This window comes from Alosa sapidissima, chromosome 10 (assembly GCF_018492685.1).
Source record: "Alosa sapidissima isolate fAloSap1 chromosome 10, fAloSap1.pri, whole genome shotgun sequence".
Lineage (NCBI taxonomy): Eukaryota > Metazoa > Chordata > Actinopteri > Clupeiformes > Clupeidae > Alosa > Alosa sapidissima.
Window position 1 is genome coordinate 37,022,204 of NC_055966.1, and position 23,435 is coordinate 37,045,638.

Sequence of the window (23,435 nt, forward strand, 5' to 3'; positions counted from 1 at the left end):
GAGCAAGAGATACACTGGGTTGAATGGAAATATCAACAATTTAAGTGAGATATTTGTAATATCCATGATTAAATGCCATTGATATGGAATGTGAGCCATTTGTAGAAGAAAGAGTTATTTGTCATTTGACACTATTTTAAACCTGTATAGATGCAGTGGAATGACAGATATTAAGGTCCCAAAGACAATCAACTTTAATATGGCAAAATAAGAAGCAATAATTTTATATTTTTATATATTTGACATACACAAATTTAACCAAGATGCTTAGAAAAAAATAAATATATACATGCAAGGTGAACAATATGTTGGTTTACTGACATCTCTGTCATTCAAAGATTCATTCATACTGTAATTCCAGCAAAACTTTGTTAATATTAGAGTTAATATTAATATTCTCCAACAGTTACACTGTTACACACCAGTGTGTGCTCCTCCTAAATGTGTTATTCATCATTTAAAGATCAAAAAAGGTCACACTCCAAAACTTTAGTTTTCTTTTTAATATTTCCTGTTGCATGCTGATTCCAACAGTGTTGCATTTGGAAGCACACCTGCTGTATAAGAAGAGGGAGAACACAGCATTTTGAGCTTATTCATTTAAAGACCCAGCACAGTGTACAAAAATAGTTTTTTTCTTCTTTTTTTTAACAAAAAGACAGAACTAGAACCTGGTGTGCCTGATGAAAATGGACACAAATGTGAACTGGATGAAAATAACGGACCATACCTTTAAGGACGTTTAATTGTATGATAAGTTGTCTCTGCCTCACGTATGCGAGTTGGTTGGTCACTCAGTCGCCTTGCGTTTCTTAATGTTTGCTCATTATCAATGTAGGCATATGTCACATCTGAGGACTTGGCCTGCAAACAAATGCATGAATGGTGGAATGGATTTGAAAGAAGAACAAATAAAAAAATCATTCAACTATAACATGTAGAGTAGTTGTCTAGAAGAGGGACCCCACCTGTATATTTGGTGAAGTAGCACGTCTGGTAGTTGAAGCGGCTGAAGCTAAAAACAGAGGTGATTTTAGTCTGTTATTTTAGCGCAATTGTGTACACTTTGTTTCTGCTAAAAATAAAACATTAATTCTTCTGATCAGTTGACGTCACATTAGTGGATTTGGTGATGGAGGTTCTTATTATAGAGTCCTTTAGATAAAGATGACATACTCTTAACACAGCTATACGTTAGATAAAGACGACATACTCTTAACACAGCTATACGTTAGTGTGGCCAGATGACATACTCTTAACACAGCTATACGTTAGTGTGGCCAGACGACATACTCTTAACACAGCTATACGTTAGATAAAGACGACATACGTTAGATAAAGACGACATACTCTTAACACAGCTATACGTTAGATAAAGACGACATACTCTTAACACAGCTATACGTTAGTGTGGCCAGATGACATACTCTTAACACAGCTATACGTTAGTGTGGCCAGATGACATACTCTTAACACAGCTATACGTTAGATAAAGACGACATACTCTTAACACAGCTATACGTTAGCGTGGCCAGACAACATACTCTTAACACAGCTATACGTTAGCGTGGCCAGACAACATACTCTTAACACAGCTATACGTTAGTGTGGCCAGATGACATACTCTTAACACAGCTATACGTTAGATAAAGACGACATACTCTTAACACAGCTATACGTTAGTGTGGCCAGATGACATACTCTTAACACAGCTATACGTTAGATAAAGACGACATACTCTTAACACAGCTATACATTAGTGTGGCCAGATGACATACTCTTAACACAGCTATACGTTAGATAAAGACGACATACTCTTAACATAGCTATACGTTAGCGTGGCCAGACGACATACTCTTAACACCGCTATACGTTAGCGTGGCCAGACGACATACTCTTAACACAGCTATACGTTAGATAAAGACGACATACTCTTAACACTCTGGACACAGCTATACGTTAGATAAAGACGACATACTCTTAACACTCTGGACACAGCTATACGTTAGATAAAGACGACATACTCTTAACACAGCTATACGTTAGATAAAGACGACATACTCTTAACACTCTGGACACAGCTATACGTTAGATAAAGACGACATACTCTTAACACTCTGGACACAGCTATACGTTAGATAAAGACGACATACTCTTAACACTCTGGACACAGCTGTATGTCACTGTGGTCATTTCTTTGTGCTGCCATTTCTGCTGGTTTCTTCCTGGTGTTCCCTCTGCTCTCCTCATCTGGGTGAAGTCCAGGTGGAAATATGTCAAAGCTTGCTGAGCATCAGCCTGTCAGGATGAAAGTGTAGTCAGGCTTGAGGTTGCAACCTTGACTGTTACATGACACAGACTGGCACATGCTGCAGCAAAACTACAAGCACACAAAAGCAAATGGACAAATAGTCAGACACTCAAACAAAGACGCATGCACACACACACTCTTTCTTGCTCTCTCTCTATCCCTTGGTCTTACACACACACTCACAGAAACACACAGTATGCTTGCAGAAGTACTTACTTGTGCTGTAGCTGTGCTGTTGATGTCTGAAGAAGAATCTGAAACAGAGAGGTGATGTGCCCATTATTCTCTCAATCTGTGCCACTGGGACACGACATACATGTAGATAGATAGATAGATAGATAGATAGATAGATAGATAGATAGATACTTTATTGATCCCCAGGGGAAATTCATGTACACATATGTACACCGTGCTACATACACTTCCTCTTATAATCACAGCTCAATAATGTCTGTGAATGAAACAACATTGAGAGGCATGTGACTACCTGCACTTTTGCGCAGGTGAAGCACCCAGTAGCTGATGAGTAAACTGACGGCGCACACACACACTACGCTAAGAGCCCCAGCTGAGTAAATGACCAGTTGGCACCACTCCACAGGACCTGCCGTCAGGTGATCGCTCAGCAGGTCTAGTGAGGTGATGTGGCTCCTCTCTACGACATGGAGTCCCACCTGCACCTCACACCACCATTCCTCTAAGACGTCTGGTGCAATGTAGTTGGTGTTTTTGCTGGTGGTGATATTGATCCTTAGCTTGCTTGTCACACTGAACCTGTTTTGGAAGCAGATGCACATAATGATGAAGAGTTCAGTTGTTAAGCCCCCTTATGCAATATGACCTGCAGTAATTCATTTAGGGCACACAGTGATTCATTGATTATTGAATTAGTTCAATTAGAATTAGTTGTGCTATCCAACATGACAGTCTCGCCTTTTTTGCTTTTGTAGTAGCCTACATGTGAATGCACCTGGTATTTGTGTGTGTGTGTGTGTGTGTGTGTCTGTGTATAGGAATATTGGAAAAGAAATATTTCCACTAATCAAAAACAAAATCAAACCGCAACATAGTCCTTCCTTAAGACCTACTTAATGTCCAGAAATATGATGATGGGAAATGAAAATGAACTTTAAACCCTCGATAGTTTAACTTGTAGACTCTTCAATAAATATCACTATACAACACCTGATTTGTTTAGATAAATTACTAATAACAATTATAATAATAACTGTGCTCTGCTAACTGTGCCGAGTTACAAATTCTGAATCTGCCTTGATAATTATTCTACTTTATCTTTTATTACTTTTTTTTACTACTTTTGCCTTTGTTTTTTGCTTACTAATTATCCTTTATTTTTAAATTATTTTACCTTGTGTTTTAGGTTTTCTTTTTATTATGATCTTTACCTTTTAACTATTCTTTGACTATATTGCCTTTCTATGCTTTTTATTTGTTATTATTGTTTGGTTTTGTTTATGTAAAGGACATTGAATGACCTCTGTGTATGAAATGCGCTATATAAATAAACCTGACTTGACTTGACTAATAATAAGAATATTTATTTGTATAGCTCCTTTCATACACAGAATGCAGCTCGAATTGCTTTACATTTGGAGCATTCAACACAATAGAGAAAAAAATAATAGTACAAACAAACAAAACAATTAATAAAACATCAGAGATTCAGAATTAGCTAAAAATGAGAATTCACATATTAATTCACACATGTAACATAATGTGAAGAGGTGAAGAGAATGTACAAGTATGATTTCAAGTCTTCTTTAAAGATGTTTACAGAATTTGCCTGTTTGATGTACAGAGACTGGGTGTTCCATAGCTTTGGTGGATAATGGAAAAGTCAAGTCTAGTCATTATTTGTATAGCGCATTTAACATGCAACCCAAAGTGCTCCACATACAAAACACTGACACATAACAAAAGACAAAAGATGCCGGACGGAGCGGCATAGTCGCCAGCGTACCAAGACAGACAACAAACAAAATGAACAAATAATAAAATAAATAAATAATACAAATGTAAAAAAGCAGCTGCTCCGCTTTGCGTAAACAAACCAGGAATTTGACTCTGGTTATTCTTTCCTCTCAAAGTACAACACTCCCTTAACATATAAGAATAAGAAATAAAAAACAGAAAATAATAAAAACAGAACAGTAAGAATAGAATGAAGGGCAGTAGAATATGGATATGTATTAAGTTTAAATACAGTATGTACATTTGCAATAAATGCACTTATAAATCGAAATTATCGAATGTGTCGAAAACAACACTTGTGTTGTTTTAACACATCTCTGTGTCCAGATAGGGACAACACAGTCTGTGTTGTTTCCTTTTTTTATTGGCTACACAATAAGTGTTGAAAATAACACAACTTGCATTTTTTTAACACATTTCTGTGTCCAGATAGCGACAACAGATTTGTTTTAAGAGTGTGGGGATGTCCGCCTCCTTGTTGTCCTGTCAAGGTTGCCATGGGCGTGGACACCTCAGGCACAGGCAAGATAGAGGGTAGGAATAGTACAATATCAGTACAGACTGAGATTTAGATTGAAATATGAATATAGTGCAGGCAGTTCAGTGCAATGATAATGTATTAGGCTGTGTTGGCAACAGTGTTGATTGACTTTGATTGTTGTCAGAGAATCCAGTATTTTAATTTAGGGACCGTTCGTTATTTATAAACGGGGTCACCGGAGGAAAATAGGGGAGGGTCATGTCTTTTTATTCTTTGTTGAGGGGAGGGTCACCTAACTTTTTTTTGTCTAGGAGGGGGGGGTCACCCATCTTTTGTATTAATGAAAACAGCAAAAAATCAAAGTGGCTTGTTTGATTGTTGATTTCTGTCGCCATATAACGTTCTCTTTCGTTCCATAGCTCTGTCAACATTGAACAATGAAAATAAGGGAGATTTCCCGGGTTTCTCACACAAAATACGGAAAATGTCAACATCCGTCCCCATTAAAGTTGGAAGGGTTGGAGCAACAAAGTAGTCTACTTTATTCACGCCTAACAGCCTATATCCATTTGGTCAACTTTATCCAGCCCTAAAAAAGCTAACTTTGGTTTACTTGTAGTTTACCGTGTAGCCTAGCCTAACTTTGAACAGTGTGCATGCTTATAAAACATACTTGTGCTTCATTCATCCACATATCCAGCTCCTAACGTTTTGACAAGCATTTCTACCAATTGACCTTGTTCCTGCCCATCTCTAGCTTTGCTGTCTCCATCCTTTCTGTTTTTGTTGTTTGCAAAAAAATATATACAGTAGTAGGCCCTATTTATTGGTAACCAGCAACAAGTGCAATTTGTTAATCGCTGTCATTCTCTCTCCTGCCAACAAAAATGTGTTACGTTCCAAGTAGCAGTGCGTAATTCTGCTTCATAAAGCAGAATACAGAATACAAATACATTGGTCATATAAATAGCCAGTTTATGGTCTACAGTGTAGGCTAGAGTTGGTAAGTTATGGTAGGCCAACTTGGAGTGAATATACAGGGGGATTTCTTTGGCTCTTAGCCTGGCAGGTGCGCACGTAGACATAGCCTACCACCGAACACTGCAAGCGCCAATGAATCGTGCTCTCAACACAACCACGTCGTTAACTTAAATAGGCCTACTGTAGGTTAACATCACTCTGAGTTCGCATTCAAGCAAGCAAAACGATGATTTGAATACAATGAATGAAAACAACAGGACAACACAGAGACAGGCCAGAATGCAGGACTAATGTTATGAGAGTATTACAGTAATATGGGATATTCTACGGGAAAATATTAAAACGGCAAGACAGCGGGGAAAAGTTAAAATGATAGGCCTAAACCCGGAAAAAGTTAGCATGTTAGGTCTTTTTCGGTCCCTGTGATTATTTGTGAAATTGTGCAAACGGCCTTTTCAAGTCATTTGAGAAGGAAGGAGTGTAGCAAGCTCCCAAATTGACGCTCGTCTGAGAAATTGAGTTTTGGATAATGTTCAGCTTCGGCAGCTTTACAATGACTGAGGAAGCCTAGAGACGAGTCCATAGCAACAAGTTCATGTGTTGAATTTGTTATTACCCAGTGTGCTTTGTTGAATGGTCTCAATGTTTTATTGTTTTATTTCATGTGACGACTTACTAGAGGAGTAAATTATTTCAAGTAGGCTAATGCAGTTGCAGGAAGTGTGCATTTAGTTTCCATGCTTATTGTGTTTCCACAACAATGTTAGTGAGTAAATCTACTGAAATGGTCACCATCTTGGTGAAGTGTGATGTGTAAGATCAGAAAGCAGAGGGTGAGTTACGAACTAATGCTACAGTCGATGTGCTTTCACAGTGCTCTATAGCGTGGGTGGAATTTATCGACAATTGGCCGGAGGTTCATGTCTTTTATTATAGGCCTAAAGCAAATTATTTACAAATTGTAACATTAAATGGACGAATGCTGAAAATATGGGTACATTGTGTCAGGCACATATAGCCTTTTACACTCACTTCTAAAATATGAACGTTGTGGTCTAAATTTGTAGCCTACATTAGCTGTAACTGGTTTTACACGTTTCCTACATTTACAAATTTGCATTTAATTAGCATGTAGGCTATGGCATATATGCGCATTCATCCTAACATTATCCATAAACATAAACAGTATTTTTGCAGCACTAAAACTTACACTTCTTTCGAGCCTGTGGACTCCCACGCAGCCCTACGCCCAGTCACCTCTGCTCCGCCAGAGGATCGCCAGACAATATTGATCTCTGGAGAGCTGACACCAGTGACCAGGCAGCGCAGCTCCACCTGCGTCAAAGGCTCGCTTCTGCGCAACGGATGCTCCAGTACAGCGCTATCACTCAGCAAAATAACCTGGCTTCTGTTGGTCCAGACCTTCTCCTCTGCAAAATAACAGTAGTAATAATAACACATTATTATTATTATTATTATTATTATTATTATTATTATTATTAGTAGTAGTAGTAGTAGTAGTAGTAGTAGTATAATACTACTACTACTACTAATAATAATAATAAACGGAACCGCGAATTACTTTCCACTCGTAGGCTAGATGGTAGCCTTGCCTACTTTTGCGAAAGTAATCTGAATGGTCGGGGTGAGAACACGAAATTTACCTACAAGCAGCGATGTTCCCTCGCCAACAAATTGGAAATAGCCGGCGTGCCACATTCCACAGTAGTAACGGCCGGCATCAACCATTTCAGTCTGAAATATATTCAATTCAACTATGGCTGGGTCCTGAGAATGACTTTGAGAAAAACGACTGCGTTTCTCGCTTTCTGTGTGAACGGTTTCCAGAGAACCGTTCATTGTGACTCTCGCCCAACAATTCATTAGGCACTGGTTTTTGACCGAGTACCGGCACGAGATGGAGACATTGTCGCCAAGCTCAGAAAAGATCTGTGGGTTGACATCTGCAAAGAAAGAGAAAAAGGAAATAGAAGCACAACCAGGTTAGAATACAGCTGACAAAATGACAAATGAATATCTGAGATGCACAAAACTGATTCATAAAACTAACAGGCAGTTTTGTAGGCTGTGCTGTAGCCTAGCCATAGAGGTAGCGTGTCACAGAGGTATTTTACATTTAGCCTACTTACATACAAGTAAAACATAAAGTAAAACAAGGGGAAACCAATACATCGTGGCACAACAAAATACGAACATTGCTGAACATGCAGGCCGAGTGCAATGACCGACCCACATAAAAGTTTGTGAGGTTGTGTTCCTGCGCATGCCTTTATGACCTCCTTTCCTTTATGGAACAACACTAATCTAACCTCCTTGTCAGCAAAATCTGTTTCGGTAAATACGGCGTAGACCACAAAACGTGCAAGGGCTCCTTTAGGACCGAATCACTGTTTGACCACAATATAGGCCACTATGTGCTCTATAGTCATCTTATGATGTAACATGCAGCGTTTGCTGTTTTACAAGTGATCCTAATTTTAGACGCATTCTACACAATGTTCTATGGCTTACTTTTATATTAAGCAATCATTTAAGAAACAGATAAAACATTAATTTCAGTTGAAGGTGATGTCAAGACAACGTGCTGCTAAACTAAAAGGTGAAGATGTTTTTCACAAACCATCCAGCCTGAAGCCAACTGTTATGGGTATTCCTAAATTAGTCAAACGATTGTGGCATGGGAATTGAATAAAAGTTGATTGGTTTATAACAGACAAAACCCCCCCATCAATATGCACAAGCCTCTATGGTGCAAGGTTTGTTGAGTTAAAATATGGAAATGCTTCTCTTTACAGTTTAAGGTCTTTATGCAAGTTTGGGGTCCTGAAATATTGTTCCCAAACACATGCACATTACTATATTCTTTATTTCAGTTTATGTAGCCTATTGCTATGATTTGTTTAGAAATGATCAATACAAAATTATCCTTTGTGATTTTTGTATGGGACTACGTTTTTATTGAAACACATTGAAAGCTAGGCCTACTCCACTTGTTCATAGCCTACGTTTTCTAATGATGAATAAGATTATGATGCTCATTTTTAGCGGTAGCCTACAGTTTGGAGAACTAGGACAGTCTGCAACCGGAAACGTTGATGGTGTGATAAGAAAAAAATCATGACGTGTTGAGGTACTATAGGGGCAGAGACAGACAACATCTGCTTAATGAAGAAATCGTATTTATTTTCAGCAATCAGTGTTAGGCTACATTTTCGATAGGCCTGGATATAAGGTAAATAAACAACATTAATAACAACAACAACAATAATAATGATAATATAATAAAAACAACAACAATAATATGGCCTATATTAAGGTGAAAGTTGCCGAAAGGCTGCCTTTTAACCATCTCTTTCAAGCCTACGTTGGCGGATCCTCCAGGCCGAAAGCACAGTCAGCACCATTGTGAGCAGAATCAGAACACAAGCCAGTGTGATCAGAAAGTAGGTGAAAACGCACACAGACGCACCTGTGGAAACCAGGAGAAATATTTGTATGAAACATTTCCAAAATGCACCAAATGCAAGGGTTTCACACCAAAAACAAAAACGTGGATGCTATTAATTTATTCTAAGGGAAATTTAGTAGGGGGTATTTCATAAAACTGACCTTTGGACATGTCAATTGTACCGGTTTTGATCATGTTTGTAGTGTGATTGTGGCTAGAAAGACAGGTCAAAGAGAACGACTTGTCTGAGCTCAATGTAACCACAGACCATCGTGTGAAGCGACCGTCCGCATCTATTCCTCCACTTCCAACTCCTTTCATTTTTCTCACATGTCCATTTTCTGTTATTTCCCAGTAAGGGTTACTCCAGTCAGCGCGCGCTCCCACTATCTCACACTGGAAAACGTGCGTCTTGGCGATTCCGGACCCATAGAACAGACGAATAAGCGGAGTGTGATCTGAAAAAGACATGCGACGGAAATATTAAGCCATTTGACGATTACAATGTTCATGCATCTGAAAGTCTTTTATTTAAAACCACCATACCTGTGACAGCTAAGTTCACGTATGAAGTGCCTAAAAAAGCCTTGGTCTTTCTCGCCCTAGATACTGCGAAATAACTCCCGGAATCTGTCACAAGTGTGTTGTAGATCGTCATAAATCCTATACCGTCTGACATGCCCACCGTGTAATGTAATTTGTTCTCACACGAAGCAGAATGAATCATTTCAATTTCTCCACTGAGTTTCTGTCGGTACCAGGTGAACGTCGAGCTCCCAGAGGCTTTAACATGAGTATTAAGTGTCACGTTATGTCCTATCCGCCCAAAAATGATTGGGGAAGGATTGTGCCACCCAACAGCAAACACTGTAGGAGTAGACAAACACTATTATTATTATTTCATACAAAATACAGGTTCCCTGCAAAGGCATAATACGAAAATACCGCATAACCTATTAGTTTATATCAAATTCACTTACCACTGGCGGTGCTTATAATTAAAATGATGAGCGTATCCACTGAGAGCATGTTCTCAAATGAACATGCATAGCCACACCGACACATTCATGCGCGCTCTCTTTCTCTCACTCATATTTTAAGGGGGCAGAAGTCTGACGCGCGTCGAGAGACGCCAAAGTTTAGAGCCTTATCATTGTTTTTGAGCGTCAAGTCCGGGAGCTTATCTATTAAATAGTAGGCCTACACTCATAGTATTATAATGCGCTTATTGTAGTCTAGCCTACTAAATGATGCGCTCCCCATAAGATACACAATTTAACGCTCCTTTTATTAAATCATGCCTCCCTATTACTAAAACATGCGCTCATTTGACTAAAAGCAGGAGAAAAACATCTGGAAGCAAAGATCTCCTCTCTTGCTGCAATGACAGGTGGTCATAGGCTAACATTCATTTTCGTGTTTAATTAATTTAGTTTATCCTATGACAAAATGGCATAGCCTAATTGAGATTAGGCTAAATAATGTTTTATCTGGATTTCTATATGTCCATATCGTGATTCCCACAATTCTGTATGGTTGTGCGTGGGCCCTACCACAACATTCATTCCTGCCGGCGTCCCTGATGTTCCTTAGAGCAATGTATATGACAAAAATGGATAGCCTATTTTCCCCTCCTTCCTTTTTAAAATTAATAGATGCTAAAAACAGCTGGGGAAGGAGCAAACAGGTGGCCAATCCCAGATTTCAAACTAATGAGAGAACATATCACCTGTTTAGCCTAATGTCATGATCCAGCTCAAATAATAGGCCTATCACATACGCTAACACGGGACGTAAATTAAGCTACATTTTAAGGCCACTTGTATACAATTGGCCTTAAAATGTAGCTTAATTTACATCCGTTCCGACTCCCGTGTTAGTGTATGTGATATTATTTGGCTTTTTAGCCTAAAACATGTCAAATCCAAGACTCTTTTCCTCAGTGTTTCCTTGTTGGTGGAATGAGTCGCCCAGTGCTCTTCGTTCCTGTAATAGTTTTGGGTCTTTCAAGAGGGGTCTAGGCATATCTGTTCAATATGCACTTAGTTTATTAAGCGTTTCTTATGCGTTATGGTTTGTATATTATAGTAGGCCTATTTATTTATTTATTTTCATTAGGCTATTGATTGAATTGACATTGTTGTTTATTATTGCTGTTCTCCTTAGTGTAGTCTCACCAACGTTTTAAATTGTTTACTGTTTTAACTATTGTATTGTTGTTATTTGTATGTCGCTTTGGGCAAAAGCGTCTGCTAAATACCATAATCATAATGTTATGCAGCCTATAGGGTAGGCCTACTTGACATAGGGTGTCATGCGTAGGCTTAGGTTTCAATAGGCCTACATAAATTCAAAAGACATGTCTGACATAAATAAACTTTAACGCTGACTTGTCCACTAGGGGGCAGTCGGTCCATATGAGAAATAGCTCACCCTTTCACCGCACTTCAGTTGTTCTAGACGCTTGCGTCCAACCAGAGAATGTCTAATAGGACGTAAACGGGCTTTGGTCTAACTTAGTAGCCTAGCCCTAGGCTATGGATTGTCTACACAGTGTAGAGATGTGTGAAGCAAAAAATAATGGGCAAGGTAGGCCTACGCTTAACAAGTTGAGGTTGAGAAGCGCAATAATAAACGACTTAAGTTAAATAGGCAATGCGTCTTTTGCAATAAAGATTTGCCTAACACCGACACAATATAGAGGGAATGGACCGACATCAGTCTGTAAAGAAAGATCTCGAAGCAATTTCCTGTCCGAAACTAGAAATTTGCAATAATTGCTAGATTGGTAATCGCCTACAGAGGGGCGGTGAGTAGAGTAGGCTAGGCCCTGTCAGACAATGGCAGAAGTGCTGTTCGTCACGATGTCATCAGGTTATCAAAATGGTTTTGGAAACGTTATATCAAGGTCAAAAAAATGATATTTTAAGGGTGGCTTTAAAAAAACCTGCCGTCCGCGGTCTCACAGAACCTCGGATTCTAGAGCGCAGGTTGCGTAATCCCTGCCTCAGAGCCATATAGCCAAAGATCTTTGATTACTAGCTCTATTATGGTTTAGAGTAACTAGAGTTATGGCTCTGCCCTGCCTGATAAATAGAGTGATGATTCAAAACGAACACTGATGCATCGCATTCCACTTAACAGAGCGTTTCCATGGTTTTCGTCGATCAGTCGGTTGATCTGAGACATAGGCCTATCCACACATTTGTTAGCCTATGCTGTAAGTTAATTGAGGGGAAGAAGTTGTAGAAATAACAAAATAAATTAGTCAAGATAAAACACAGGCCTACAACTGCCTGATGTAGCACTAGCTTTCTATCTAATATAATGTTATTTTGACGTTCAGATCTTCCAGAAATGGCTTTGAGAAATATTTCTGGCCGCGGTCGCCATAACATTGCTAGGCCTACACACCCTCCTCAGAACCGAAGAATTGTGAATCTTGATAAGAAGACCTGTGAAGAAGTCATCGCCATCATTGAAAACCTCAGCAACAAGTAGGCCTAGGCTAAGTTTTCCTCCTAGTGAGCCAAAGTTCATCAGTGGCCTTATCACATAGCCTCTTAACCTATGCTTTTCATATCTGATCATTTAGGCTACCGACCTTACCCTGACAATCGATTCATGTCATAGCCTGATTTTTTTTTTTTCAGGCAATGGCAAACTTTGACAAAAGACTTGGATAATGTGAGTGTCAAATATGGTATAGTCTTTAGTAGGTCTAGCTACTGTACTGTCTCAGTTTTCATTTCTCTGGCTATGCATTCAGCAGAGGCCACTAGTCTACAGTATGAACACTAGTTTAAAAAAATAAATGAATAAAAAAAAAAAAAAGTTTTGAATGAAGTTGAAAAGTTTACATTAAGCATAATATAGTATGCCAACAGCATCAAGTGACAAATTGAAAATACCAACAATAAAATAATGAGTTTTCATAACAAAACCATAAACATAGAAACTATACCTCTGTAAGAGAATGAATGAATGAGGTGCAAGGTGAACACGTGTCTATACACACTTCTGTTTCTGGTTATTTATTTAGTATCATACACTTTTTGCAGTGTATTCCAAAATACCTGCTGGTGTCTTACTTTGTGTTCAAATTAGATCACCAGAAAGGAGTTTGCTATGATTTGCGTGGGGATTGTGCAGCAGTTGACGGATTCCACCTACAAGAGGAGCAAACTGGTGAACTCCCATGAAAAAACATCAAGTGCAAGAGCTGCAGCACAACCTTCTGTTACTGTGTATATATGTTTTTCAGATCTTATTTTTTCTGTGTGTGTTCTATGTAAAACAACCGTGGATTTATGAAAGTCATAAAATAAATATTAACTTAAGTTTATTATCATTATTGCTACTACTTGTGCCAGGCTTATGAGCTGCATTTAGACATTATATGATTTTATGATTTTAAGGTCAATATATTACATTATTGAATACAATATGTTCCATTCTGTTTTGATTGATTTCTACTGATTTATTTCATTTGAATTACTCAGGTCTCCACCGGAATCACCTCAGGGGAATGTTGTCATCACAGAAATTGTGCAAGAGGTCAAACTAGCCCTGTCAGCAGCCTTGGATAGCAGCGTTTCAGGGAAAGATTCATCCTCTGCCATCTCTGAAGGTTGGAGTGCGCTTTTCCTCCAACTGGAAGAGGAGACTTTGAACGTACTCACGGCGAGACTGGACTCTTCTGATTTTTTTGCTCGAATGACCAAAGCCAGCTGCCCATCAGGTGAAGATGCTCAGCTGGACTCTGAAGTCAAAAGCTCGTCTGATGAGTACGCCTTGGAGAGTGGCGGTCAGCAACCTGAGGCTGCAGCAGCAGCCAGCACTGCTGTAGAGGAGGATGTGACCTCATCCAAGGAGGAAGAGGTCACCACAGCGTGCACAAATGAAGTGATAAGTCAGATTTGTGATGCTTACAAGTCTGCTGAGCTGGAGGAAGAACGCCTCAAGGCTGCTAGAGAGAAAGAAGAGGAGGAAGAACGCCTCAAGGCTGCTAGAGAGAAAGAAGAGGAGGAAGAACGCCTCAAGGCTGCTAGAGAGAGAGAAGAGGAGGTGTCGCTCTTGACCGGCCATTTTGTGGACAACGTCATGACCCAGCTCAAAGAGCTGGCCTCCGCTGGCAAGTCCCCGGCCTTTCAGTGGGTGCCGAAAGATGTGTGTTTACCCTCCGCCTGGGCTTCGAGGGCTGCTGACCAGAACATCTTGAGTCCGCAGTTCCAGATCGCGGCTCAGCAGAAGGTCAGTGAGGTCCTCAGACAGTCCGAGTCCATATCTGGGGAGGCACGTTTGGGTCACGTCTCTTCTGCGGCCACTGACATTGTGAGGACAATAGTGAGAAGCCTGGCCAAATTGCCACACTCAGTTGGATCCTTGAGGTCTAGAGAGGACAGGGATGACCCCACTGGCACAGCTCAGGACATTTACCACGGTGTACACAGCAAGGTGAAGCACTTCCTATGGGGCAAGAAGACCAGTAAACAGGGCAGTGACTCCCAGTCTAGCGATGGCACCCTGGCATATGATACAGAGAGCTCTGGTGGGACGAGTGGGGAGGAGGAGGAGGAGGAAGAGGAGGAGGAAGAAGAAGAGGAGGAAGAGGAGGAGGAAGAAGAGGAGGAGGAGACAAGTGTGGAGGAGGAGGAAGAAGAAGAGGAGGAGGAGGAGGAGACAAGTGTGGAGGATGAGAGAAATGAAGAAGATTTCCACTTCAAATCATCAAACGATGGAGTGCCACTCTCACGTGTGAAGTCAAAGGAAAACCAAATGAAAACTGTTCCAGAGGTTTCTTGGAGTAGGTCAAAAAGAGGTTCCATCTCAGAACAGAAGACACCTGGGAGAAAAGCAGACTTAGAACTTGACCTCAGTAAAACCAACCACCATCCTGAACAAACAACACCAGCTTTAAGGGCACCACAGCATGCCCGACGCCTGCCACCTATAGACATAAATGCAACAAGAGATTATTTGCACAAGTTACTGTGCTGCGTACAAGCAGACGAACAGGTCAGGGCTGAAGACATGACAAACGTGACAGAGACAGAAACTTCAACATTGCACAACACCTCGGAATCACACAATTCTGATATTATTGGGATCATGCAGAGAGAGAGTTCTACAGAAACTTTAGTAGACAGTGCACCTGGGAGAAAAGCTTATCTAGAACATGATGCTGTTAAAACCACTCAGTGTCATGAAGAATTACTGTGTTGCATAAAATCCAATGATCAGGTCAAGGCTGAAGACGGGACCGAGGCAGGAACTTCAACATTGTGTAACATGGCTGAATCACATGTGTCTGATATTATCTTGATTATGGACAGAGAAACTTCAGTAGACCATACACAGTCTGACTCTTAGCGCCCTGAAGGCTGCCCATGGTCTTAAACTCCAGCGAACCTTTGACTCAGGACTATGTGAAAGACTTGTTTTCATTCTGACTAATACAAATGTGGCCAAGCTATATATTTGAAACACATTGAAGTTCACATGGATGATGAAGATGGTGCTGGAATATTTTAAAATGATAAAGAAATAAGTTTAATTCAGAAGTCATGAATTTGAATTTTTGCAAGTTTTGAAACTTAATATGTTTAGTATGTTGGTTGCGCTGGCGTATGCCACTACTTTTTCATTCTGGGAAGTGGAGACAGTGGTTTTGCTTTAGATTGGTCTTGATAGATTAAAGGTAATGGTGGACATAGTATTTAAAAAAACGTTATTTGAAAGTAATGGGACTATAGTCTGCAAATATACGGTAGCTATTGACCTCAATAGCTACCGTATATTTGCAGACTATAGTCCCATTACTGCTATTGAAAGAACACAAATTCATCAACAGCTTACTGACGTGTGCATCAGTGGGTCACCTGCTTGCACACCAGATTACTGAAACATGGCCTGCTGTAGAGGTTGACTGATGAAACTAATGAGGACAACACATGATTTGAGTGCATTGTTTTGTAGACATGCACACAATTAATTCATGTTAAAGTTTAAATAAAAATAACACTGTGATAGGTAGGTAGGTGTTTGTAATTAAATACTGAAGGAGAATGTACACAGATGAATCTACGATCACATTTGAATTTGAGTTACAGATCTGTCTGGCAGTTGTTCAATTCACAGCACCTCCCAAAATCACTGAAAACCCATGTACCAGAAACCCTGTTATCCAGCAGGGGTTGGCTTTATAGGATGGCACGGACAGGAGAGTATGGGAGTGAAAACCCATGTACCAGAAACCCTGTTATCCAGCAGGGGTTGGCTTTATAGGATGGCACGGGCAGGAGAGTATGGGAGTGAAAACCCATGTACCAGAAACCCTGTTGTCCAGCAGGGGTTGGCTTTATAGGATGGCACGGACAGGAGAGTATGGGAGTGAAAACCCATGTACCAGAAACCCTCTTGTCCAGCAGGGGGTGGCTTTATAGGATGGCACGGACAGGAGAGTATGGGAGTGAAAACCCATGTACCAGAAACCCTCTTGTCCAGCAGGGTTGGCTTTATAGGATGGCACGGACAGGAGAGTATGGGAGTGAAAACCCATGTACCAGAAACCCTCTTGTCCAGCAGGGGTTGGCTTTATAGGATGGCACGGACAGGAGAGTATGGGAGTGAAAACCCATGTACCAGAAACCCTCTTGTCCAGCAGGGGTGGCTTTATAGGATGGCACGGACAGGAGAGTATGGGAGTGAAAACCCATGTACCAGAAACCCTCTTGTCCAGCAGGGGGTGGCTTTATAGGATGGCACGGACAGGAGAGTATGGGAGTGAAAACCCATGTACCAGAAACCCTCTTGTCCAGCAGGGGGTGGCTTTATAGGATGGCACGGACAGGAGAGTATGGGAGTGAAAACCCATGTACCAGAAACCCTCTTGTCCAGCAGGGGGTGGCTTTATAGGACGGCACGGACAGGAGAGTATGGGAGTGAAAACCCATGTACCAGAAACCCTGTTATCCAGCAGGGGTCGGCTTTATAGGACGGCACGGACAGGAGAGTATATGGGAGTAAGGTTAGGAGTGCTGTGCAACACAACCGATGTCTGCGCTCATGTGGTGCTATTAGCCCAGATCACATGGACTTGAATCTTCTTTGGAATTGATTAAACATCTGTATTTGGAACCTTTGCATTTCCAGAAATATTTGGTAAAAGTTTAATGTACCCGTTTAAGTTTAATATCACTGCTGGTAACACCCCTTGGAAATCAGAGATGAATGAGGTATTCCTAGATTAATTATCTTTTGAGAATCAGTGAGGTGATAGCCAGGCTAATAATCTTGTATTCACATTTACCCAAATGGAGATGGAGCTGTTAGTATTTTTGTGTAAAAAATACATAAATAAATACACAGACATATGAAGACAAACTATAAGTGCAAAGCATATACTGACGACTCTTTCCTGAGATGGAGACACATGAGCACTGGTGGTCACCGAGTGACATCTTGTGGTGTTTTACTTGCCCGTGGCATTTGCAAAGGTGCAATGCACAAACATGCAAGTTTGTGCAACTTGATGAGATATAATGTTTGACTTGAAAAGAGGAAAAGAATGTGCAGGTTGATGTTTGACTTGAGAAGAACATGCAGGTTGAATGGAGTGCATTAGTATGGTGAGGACAGCTGGTTATGGTGAAGATGGCCTATGCATGGTTAGACACGTCTTTATCGCCTTCAGTGTGCAGGTTCACCAAGGTGGGTGGGAGTGGGTTGACTATAACAGAGAGAGAACAAACAGACCATTAAGCTATCACAGGGGGTGTTGACATTGTTTTGTGCACTAGAAACCCGTGAGATATGTTTTCATTGTTTTGTGCACAAGAAACCTGTTTTCATTGTGGTCATTTTCTCACCCACAGTCTCATTTGCTGTGGTCACCCACACAGGCTACTAACACATTCTGTTGTATAATTCTGTTATGTTTCAAACACAGACTACATTATGTTTTTTTCCCCAATCTGATTTCTCTGCAGGGTCTCACGGTTAACTGATATTTAAAGTACTCTGTCGCTCATGCAACATAAATATCAAGGCTTGTTTGGTAAAAATAAATAACACATGTTTATTTGCATCCATGGAGTGAAAGCACTATGTTATTCATTTGACTATAAATTTAACAAAATAATGAACAAACAGAACTTTTAAAGAGACAAATAATCTTTAGTAGGATTATGTTTGCACTCTGCAATTCTCATTATCAAACTCCAGATCGGGTGTATAGGCTACTCACTGATGGTGAAAATTAACGTGGAAAAACAGAGAATTGAATTCATGGCGAGCGCTACCTTACTCTTGGCCGTTCTCTCTGTCTGGTGTAGGCTATGAACCCAAGATTATGACACCCCCTGTAAAGGCTTGAGACATCCTCTCGTTTTCAGCGCTTGAAAGCTTCGTACCCACCCGTCTGATAGTGTGATTAGATTATTACGTTCACTTTGTCTTGAAGAAAGTACTGTCAGACTGTCTTATTACAAAATGTTTGTAAAATATTAACACACACACACACACGGTATCCAGCTTCCACAGCACATCGATATCATGGGGAATTAATTTTTAAAGTCTGTCCAAAGAACAATTTAGCTAGAGCAAGATCTCAGGGCTTTGGACAATGTTGTTTAGGCTTCTCATTGGATCCCTCTTTTCCATAATGTATTCAATGTGTTTTTATGCATTAAACAGACCATTGTAAATATGTAAAAAAACAAAAGCAAATGTTCAGTTGTCTTTTAGCATGTCTGCTTAGGCCCTATACATGCAGCAGCTGTCAGTTTGCCGGAAGTCCATGAGAAATATTATGACAAAACATTAGGGTCAGGCACATATTTTTTCTGTGTTTCACAAAAACTTAAAATATATAAAACTTTGTATTTAGATTATGTTTTGTAACATTTTTGGCATAAAGAGTTTTTGTGATTATTAAGGTTCTGTGTTAACTGAAACTGAAAAAGTTCACCCCACCTCCCCAAAATGCCATTGTGCTTGTTTCTATTATTAATCCAAAATGAAAGTAAGTGCTCTATGACAAAAAAAAAGGAAATACCGTAGTATGACCGTATATTAGGAGAGATTTCGCAATCATATTATCATGAGGTAGGAATACAGGTCAGTCTCACAGTAGCTATTTTCAGAGTTTAACCAAAGGCCTTACCTTTACAAGAGTGAAAAGGGTGACAGTGTGGCTGAGAACTTGATATGCTTGTGGTTAGTACAGTTACTTTGACAGAATGAACAAGAATAGGGACAGCATGCCCCCTTGTGATAAGTCTGTGTAGGTAGCCTATATAACTTTCATGCAGTATAACCCAATGCAAGTGTAAGAAATAACTTCATAACATACATGTATAATCAATGTTGTGTTGCAGCACTTCTCAAAGGGCAGGATTGTTCCATATCTGCGAAAAGCCATATACTCTAAGTTTGGTCTCATATGAAAGTCTCATAAGGAATGAAAATAAATATGAAAAATAAAGCATGGCTACGTGCATTCAGCACAAGAGACTGATGAAGTGGAATACATTTTAGTTTAGAAACTTTTTATGTGTCACTTGCTAGGCCTATTCATTTGTATATAAACCAAGACAGCGGATTCGTAAAGAAACGCAAGCACCCACCCAATAAGGGTATGTTAATTATCTCTGTACTTCTATGACATCTCTGTATCTCTGTAAAAATGTATATATATATAAGTATATATACTCTTTTGATCCCGTGAGGGAAATTTGGTCTCTGCATTTTTCCCAATCCGTGAATTAGTGAAACACACTCAGCACACAGTGAACACACAGTGAGGCGAAGCACACTAATTCCGGCGCAGTGAGCTGCCTGCAACAACAGCGGCGCTCGGGGAGCAGTGAGGGGTTAGGTGCCTTGCTCAAGGGCACTTCAGCCATGCCTACTGGTCGGGGTTCGAACCGCCAACCCTCCAGTTACAGGTCCGAAGCGCTAACCAGTAGGCCACAGCTGTCCCGTGACTCGAAAAGCTGTAAACAGTGTTGTAAGGCTTTGTGTACAAAACCGCCTGGAGCTCCAGTGGAATTTTGATTTGTGAATTCTCGGGGTAACTGTTGATGTGCCGGGTGAGTGGGTGGAAATAGGGCACCCTAATGGTAAAAAAAATCAGATATTTTAGGCAGTAAAAGCTCCCGTTAAGAACCAAACCAGATTTAAAATAAAAACCAGATAAAGAATAAAAAAGAAAACATTAAAACACAAGGCAATACTACATAAAAGCATTAATGGGCAATAGTTTAAACATGTTTAAAAAGTAACAATTAAAAGACATAAAAAAACAACATTGAATGATCACCCAGAATGTAAATGTAAATGTAAATCAGGTGTCTAGGCCAAGTATACTTGCGTATTAGGCATGGGCAGTTCGCAACTGATTCGGTCAGAAAGAACGAATCCTGAAGGTGAACGACGAGAACTGATTCCCAAAACAAGAGAACATATGGTCCTGTAATAAAAGAGAGGGAGCTGAACTGGGAGCTGAACTGGGAGCTGAACTGGAGTGCATCACTTCACTATCTGACAAAAGGACCCTGAACAAACTGATCAACATCTTGGACAATGAGTGTCACGCACTCCACAGCACTATTGTTAAGCAGAAGAGCCTGATCAGCTGGAGACTTCGCTCACTGCCTTGCACAACTGACAGACTGAGAAAGTCATTTGTCCCCAGGGCCATTGAACTGTTCAATGCCTCACTTAAGGGAAGAGGAGAGATAGACTTCTCTGCATAGTCTGTCTGCCTCTTCATCCCCTCCATGTTTGGTACTGTCTGTCCACTAGCCACTTGTACCACTGTCTTTATGCCTCACTGTTTGCGTGCTATATTAGCACATTAGCACATATGCATAACCCCCCCCCCTCCATGCCACAGCCGAACTGTGTCCACACTTATACATTTTCTTAAATAGTTAAATATATAGATATATAGACTTTACTTTATTTCTGCATTGTTGCACTGTTGACTTACTCATTTGCACTATCACCATGACCACTATCACCATTGCACTACCACCATGACACTCATTCACACAGAGCACCTTAGAGCACCTTACCATACCTTACTATGCACAGAGAATCACAGGCTCAGTCCCTGCCTCAGTCATTGCAAGCGCCTCTGATTTATTAATCACCACTATGTGGATACTGTTTTTAGAATTGATTTAGATTAAGTGTTAGTTAGTATAATTTGTATTTTTGTAATTTGTATTTTAGTATATTTTTATATATTGTATTAAAGCAACACCAAAGAGTTTTTTATACCTTAAAATAATGTTTCCAAAATCGTTACAGTGGTTCATCAACTCGTAACAGGATGAACGGCAATTCTGCATTCGCTTTGTGGCCCTCTATCGGCTATAACCGCACATGTAAGTTTGCCAGATCGGGTAGCGGATCTGTAGTTCGATGGAATGAGACATAAGAAACTACAAATTTGACTTGCATCTGATGTCGCAATACATCGTACTTTTATAAGTCATGCAAAATATTCTACCTTGTCTGTGGACATTGTTATTTGCAAAGCTGGTGCTGGATAAACAAATAGCGTGCGTGCGACAGAGGGAAAGTTCTTTGGTGTTGCTTTAAGTGTTAGTATAATTTGTATTTTAGTATATTTAGCATATTCTTTATCTTCTACTGTCCTTACTGCTTAGTTGTGTTTTTATATTATATACTTTAATTACTCTTTCTGCTGTTAAAGAATGTGTTTGTGTTGTATGTATGCTGCTGAGACCTTGAATTTCCCCTGGGGATCAATAAAGTATCTATCTATCTCTATCTATCTATCTATCTACAAACGAACAGAGCTTCATCTCCCTCGACCGTATATCGTGATTGAGTCTAAAACGTGAATGAGAGTACTACAGCAGGTAGCAACCGTGTTGCCATGGGTAAAAAAATGATAGGCCTGCCTTTACTTACGTGCCTGCCTGCCAGCGCTAGAACTTGGAAGACACCATTTGATTCTTACTGCATTCCATTCAGTATATTTATGGAAAAAGGCACTTATGTGCTTAATATTAAGCTTGATATTTACATAAATGATGTAACAGACCATATGAAACAGTGTTCTAAAGGATATTTGACTTAAGACAACCCAGACGGTGTTCTAAAGCATATTTGACTTAAGGAACTGAAAGAACGAATCAAACAAACGATTTGTGAAGGTGAAGGGAACTGATTCCCGGAATAAAATCATTTGGCCCATGCCTATTGCGTATACAAGGAATTTGGTCTCTGCATTTATCCCATCCGTGAATTAGTGAACACACAGTTAGGTGAAGCACTAACCCAGAGCAGTGAACTGCCTGCTACAGCGGCATTTGGGAGCTGTGAGGGGTTAGGTGCCTTGCTCAAGGACACTTCAGCTGCTCCTACTGGTCGGAGATCGAACCGGCAACCCTTCAGTACCCAGCCTGAAGCCCTAACCAGTAGGCCACGACTGCCCCCTGAATTGTTTAACACAGTAAAATAGATGAACTCTGCCATTTGACTGAAGCAGAAAAACATCTACAGCAACAACATAATAATATCCCCTTACTCATGGCTTGCATTCAAGATTAGTGTTTATCTGGTAGGCCCATTAGAGTTGATTGGCTTAAACATCCTTCATGCATGCTTTTAAATTTTGATTGACTACTTTGCCCTGCACTATGCTTACTACTAAGAGCTGATAAATGATGTTTTCTAAACAAAGTTCCCGAGGAGCCCATAGGGTTGATTGACAGCCATCACTCACCCCACTTCCGTTCGTAGAGTATAAAGCCCTCCTCACTGCCCATTACATCATGCTGGAGTTGCAAAGCCTCCCACCTCCTCCCCTGCCCCTCCTCCCCTGCACCTCCTCCATTTCACTATTAGCTCTAAATCACCCCTCATCCATAAGGGGTGTCAGTGGAAATCACTTGCATGTGATCCCCGCTATTGGCATCCCAGGACCATGTCCAGCTACCCTGGCCAGCTACTAAGCCAAACTTGCTATTCTCTGCACTCAGTCTAAGCAATCCAAAGGGTGAACTAGTGACACACAAGTAGGGTTTGGTAGCTGGCCTTGGCCCTGGAATGCAAATGATGGGAATGGGCAGCATGCAGTGTGGGCTGGACAAGGGCTGATATGAGTTAGTGAAACAGAGGAGGAAGGGGAGTAGCTGACAAGGCTGAAGTTAGGACAACAT

General features: G+C 40.4%; 3 protein-coding genes across 11 annotated transcripts; 1 reads left to right on the forward strand and 2 right to left on the reverse strand.

Moving 5' to 3' along the window:
- Nucleotides 1-188: 188 nt before the first annotated feature.
- LOC121721311 lies at nt 189-11,862 on the reverse strand. 5 transcript variants are annotated; one of them, XM_042108154.1, is made up of 10 exons: nt 11,668-11,862; nt 7,430-7,729; nt 6,976-7,195; nt 2,799-3,085; nt 2,528-2,565; nt 2,348-2,380; nt 2,154-2,301; nt 969-1,015; nt 731-864; nt 189-557 (listed from the first exon to the last, which is right to left on the reverse strand). In XM_042108154.1, exons 2-9 carry the CDS (start codon nt 7,647-7,649, stop codon nt 733-735), a joined length of 1,125 nt encoding a protein of 374 aa, XP_041964088.1. In that variant the 5' UTR covers nt 7,650-7,729; nt 11,668-11,862; the 3' UTR covers nt 189-557; nt 731-732. The 5 variants fall into 5 exon arrangements, with proteins under 5 accessions (XP_041964088.1, XP_041964085.1, XP_041964084.1 ...); XM_042108151.1 differs by lacking the exon at nt 11,668-11,862 and adding an exon at nt 7,916-8,227 and having other exon boundaries at nt 189-554; XM_042108150.1 differs by lacking the exon at nt 11,668-11,862 and adding an exon at nt 7,916-8,225.
- Nucleotides 8,953-11,061, reverse strand: LOC121721323. The gene is made up of 4 exons (XM_042108185.1): nt 10,215-11,061; nt 9,781-10,101; nt 9,396-9,692; nt 8,953-9,255 (listed from the first exon to the last, which is right to left on the reverse strand). Exons 1-4 carry the CDS (start codon nt 10,297-10,299, stop codon nt 9,128-9,130), a joined length of 831 nt encoding a protein of 276 aa, XP_041964119.1. The 5' UTR covers nt 10,300-11,061; the 3' UTR covers nt 8,953-9,127.
- Nucleotides 11,863-12,375: 513 nt separating the features above from the next.
- Nucleotides 12,376-15,797, forward strand: LOC121721296 (neurofilament light polypeptide-like). Of its 5 annotated transcripts, XM_042108110.1 has the most exons (6): nt 12,382-12,454; nt 12,581-12,731; nt 12,888-12,921; nt 13,342-13,481; nt 13,737-14,238; nt 14,278-15,797. In XM_042108110.1, the coding sequence occupies exons 1-6, from the start codon at nt 12,388-12,390 to the stop codon at nt 15,604-15,606; spliced, it is 2,223 nt and encodes a 740-aa protein (XP_041964044.1). In that variant the 5' UTR covers nt 12,382-12,387; the 3' UTR covers nt 15,607-15,797. The 5 variants fall into 5 exon arrangements, with proteins under 5 accessions (XP_041964047.1, XP_041964046.1, XP_041964044.1 ...); XM_042108113.1 differs by having other exon boundaries at nt 12,376-12,454; nt 13,296-13,481; nt 13,737-15,797; XM_042108109.1 differs by having other exon boundaries at nt 13,737-15,797.
- Nucleotides 15,798-23,435: the final 7,638 nt, after the last annotated feature.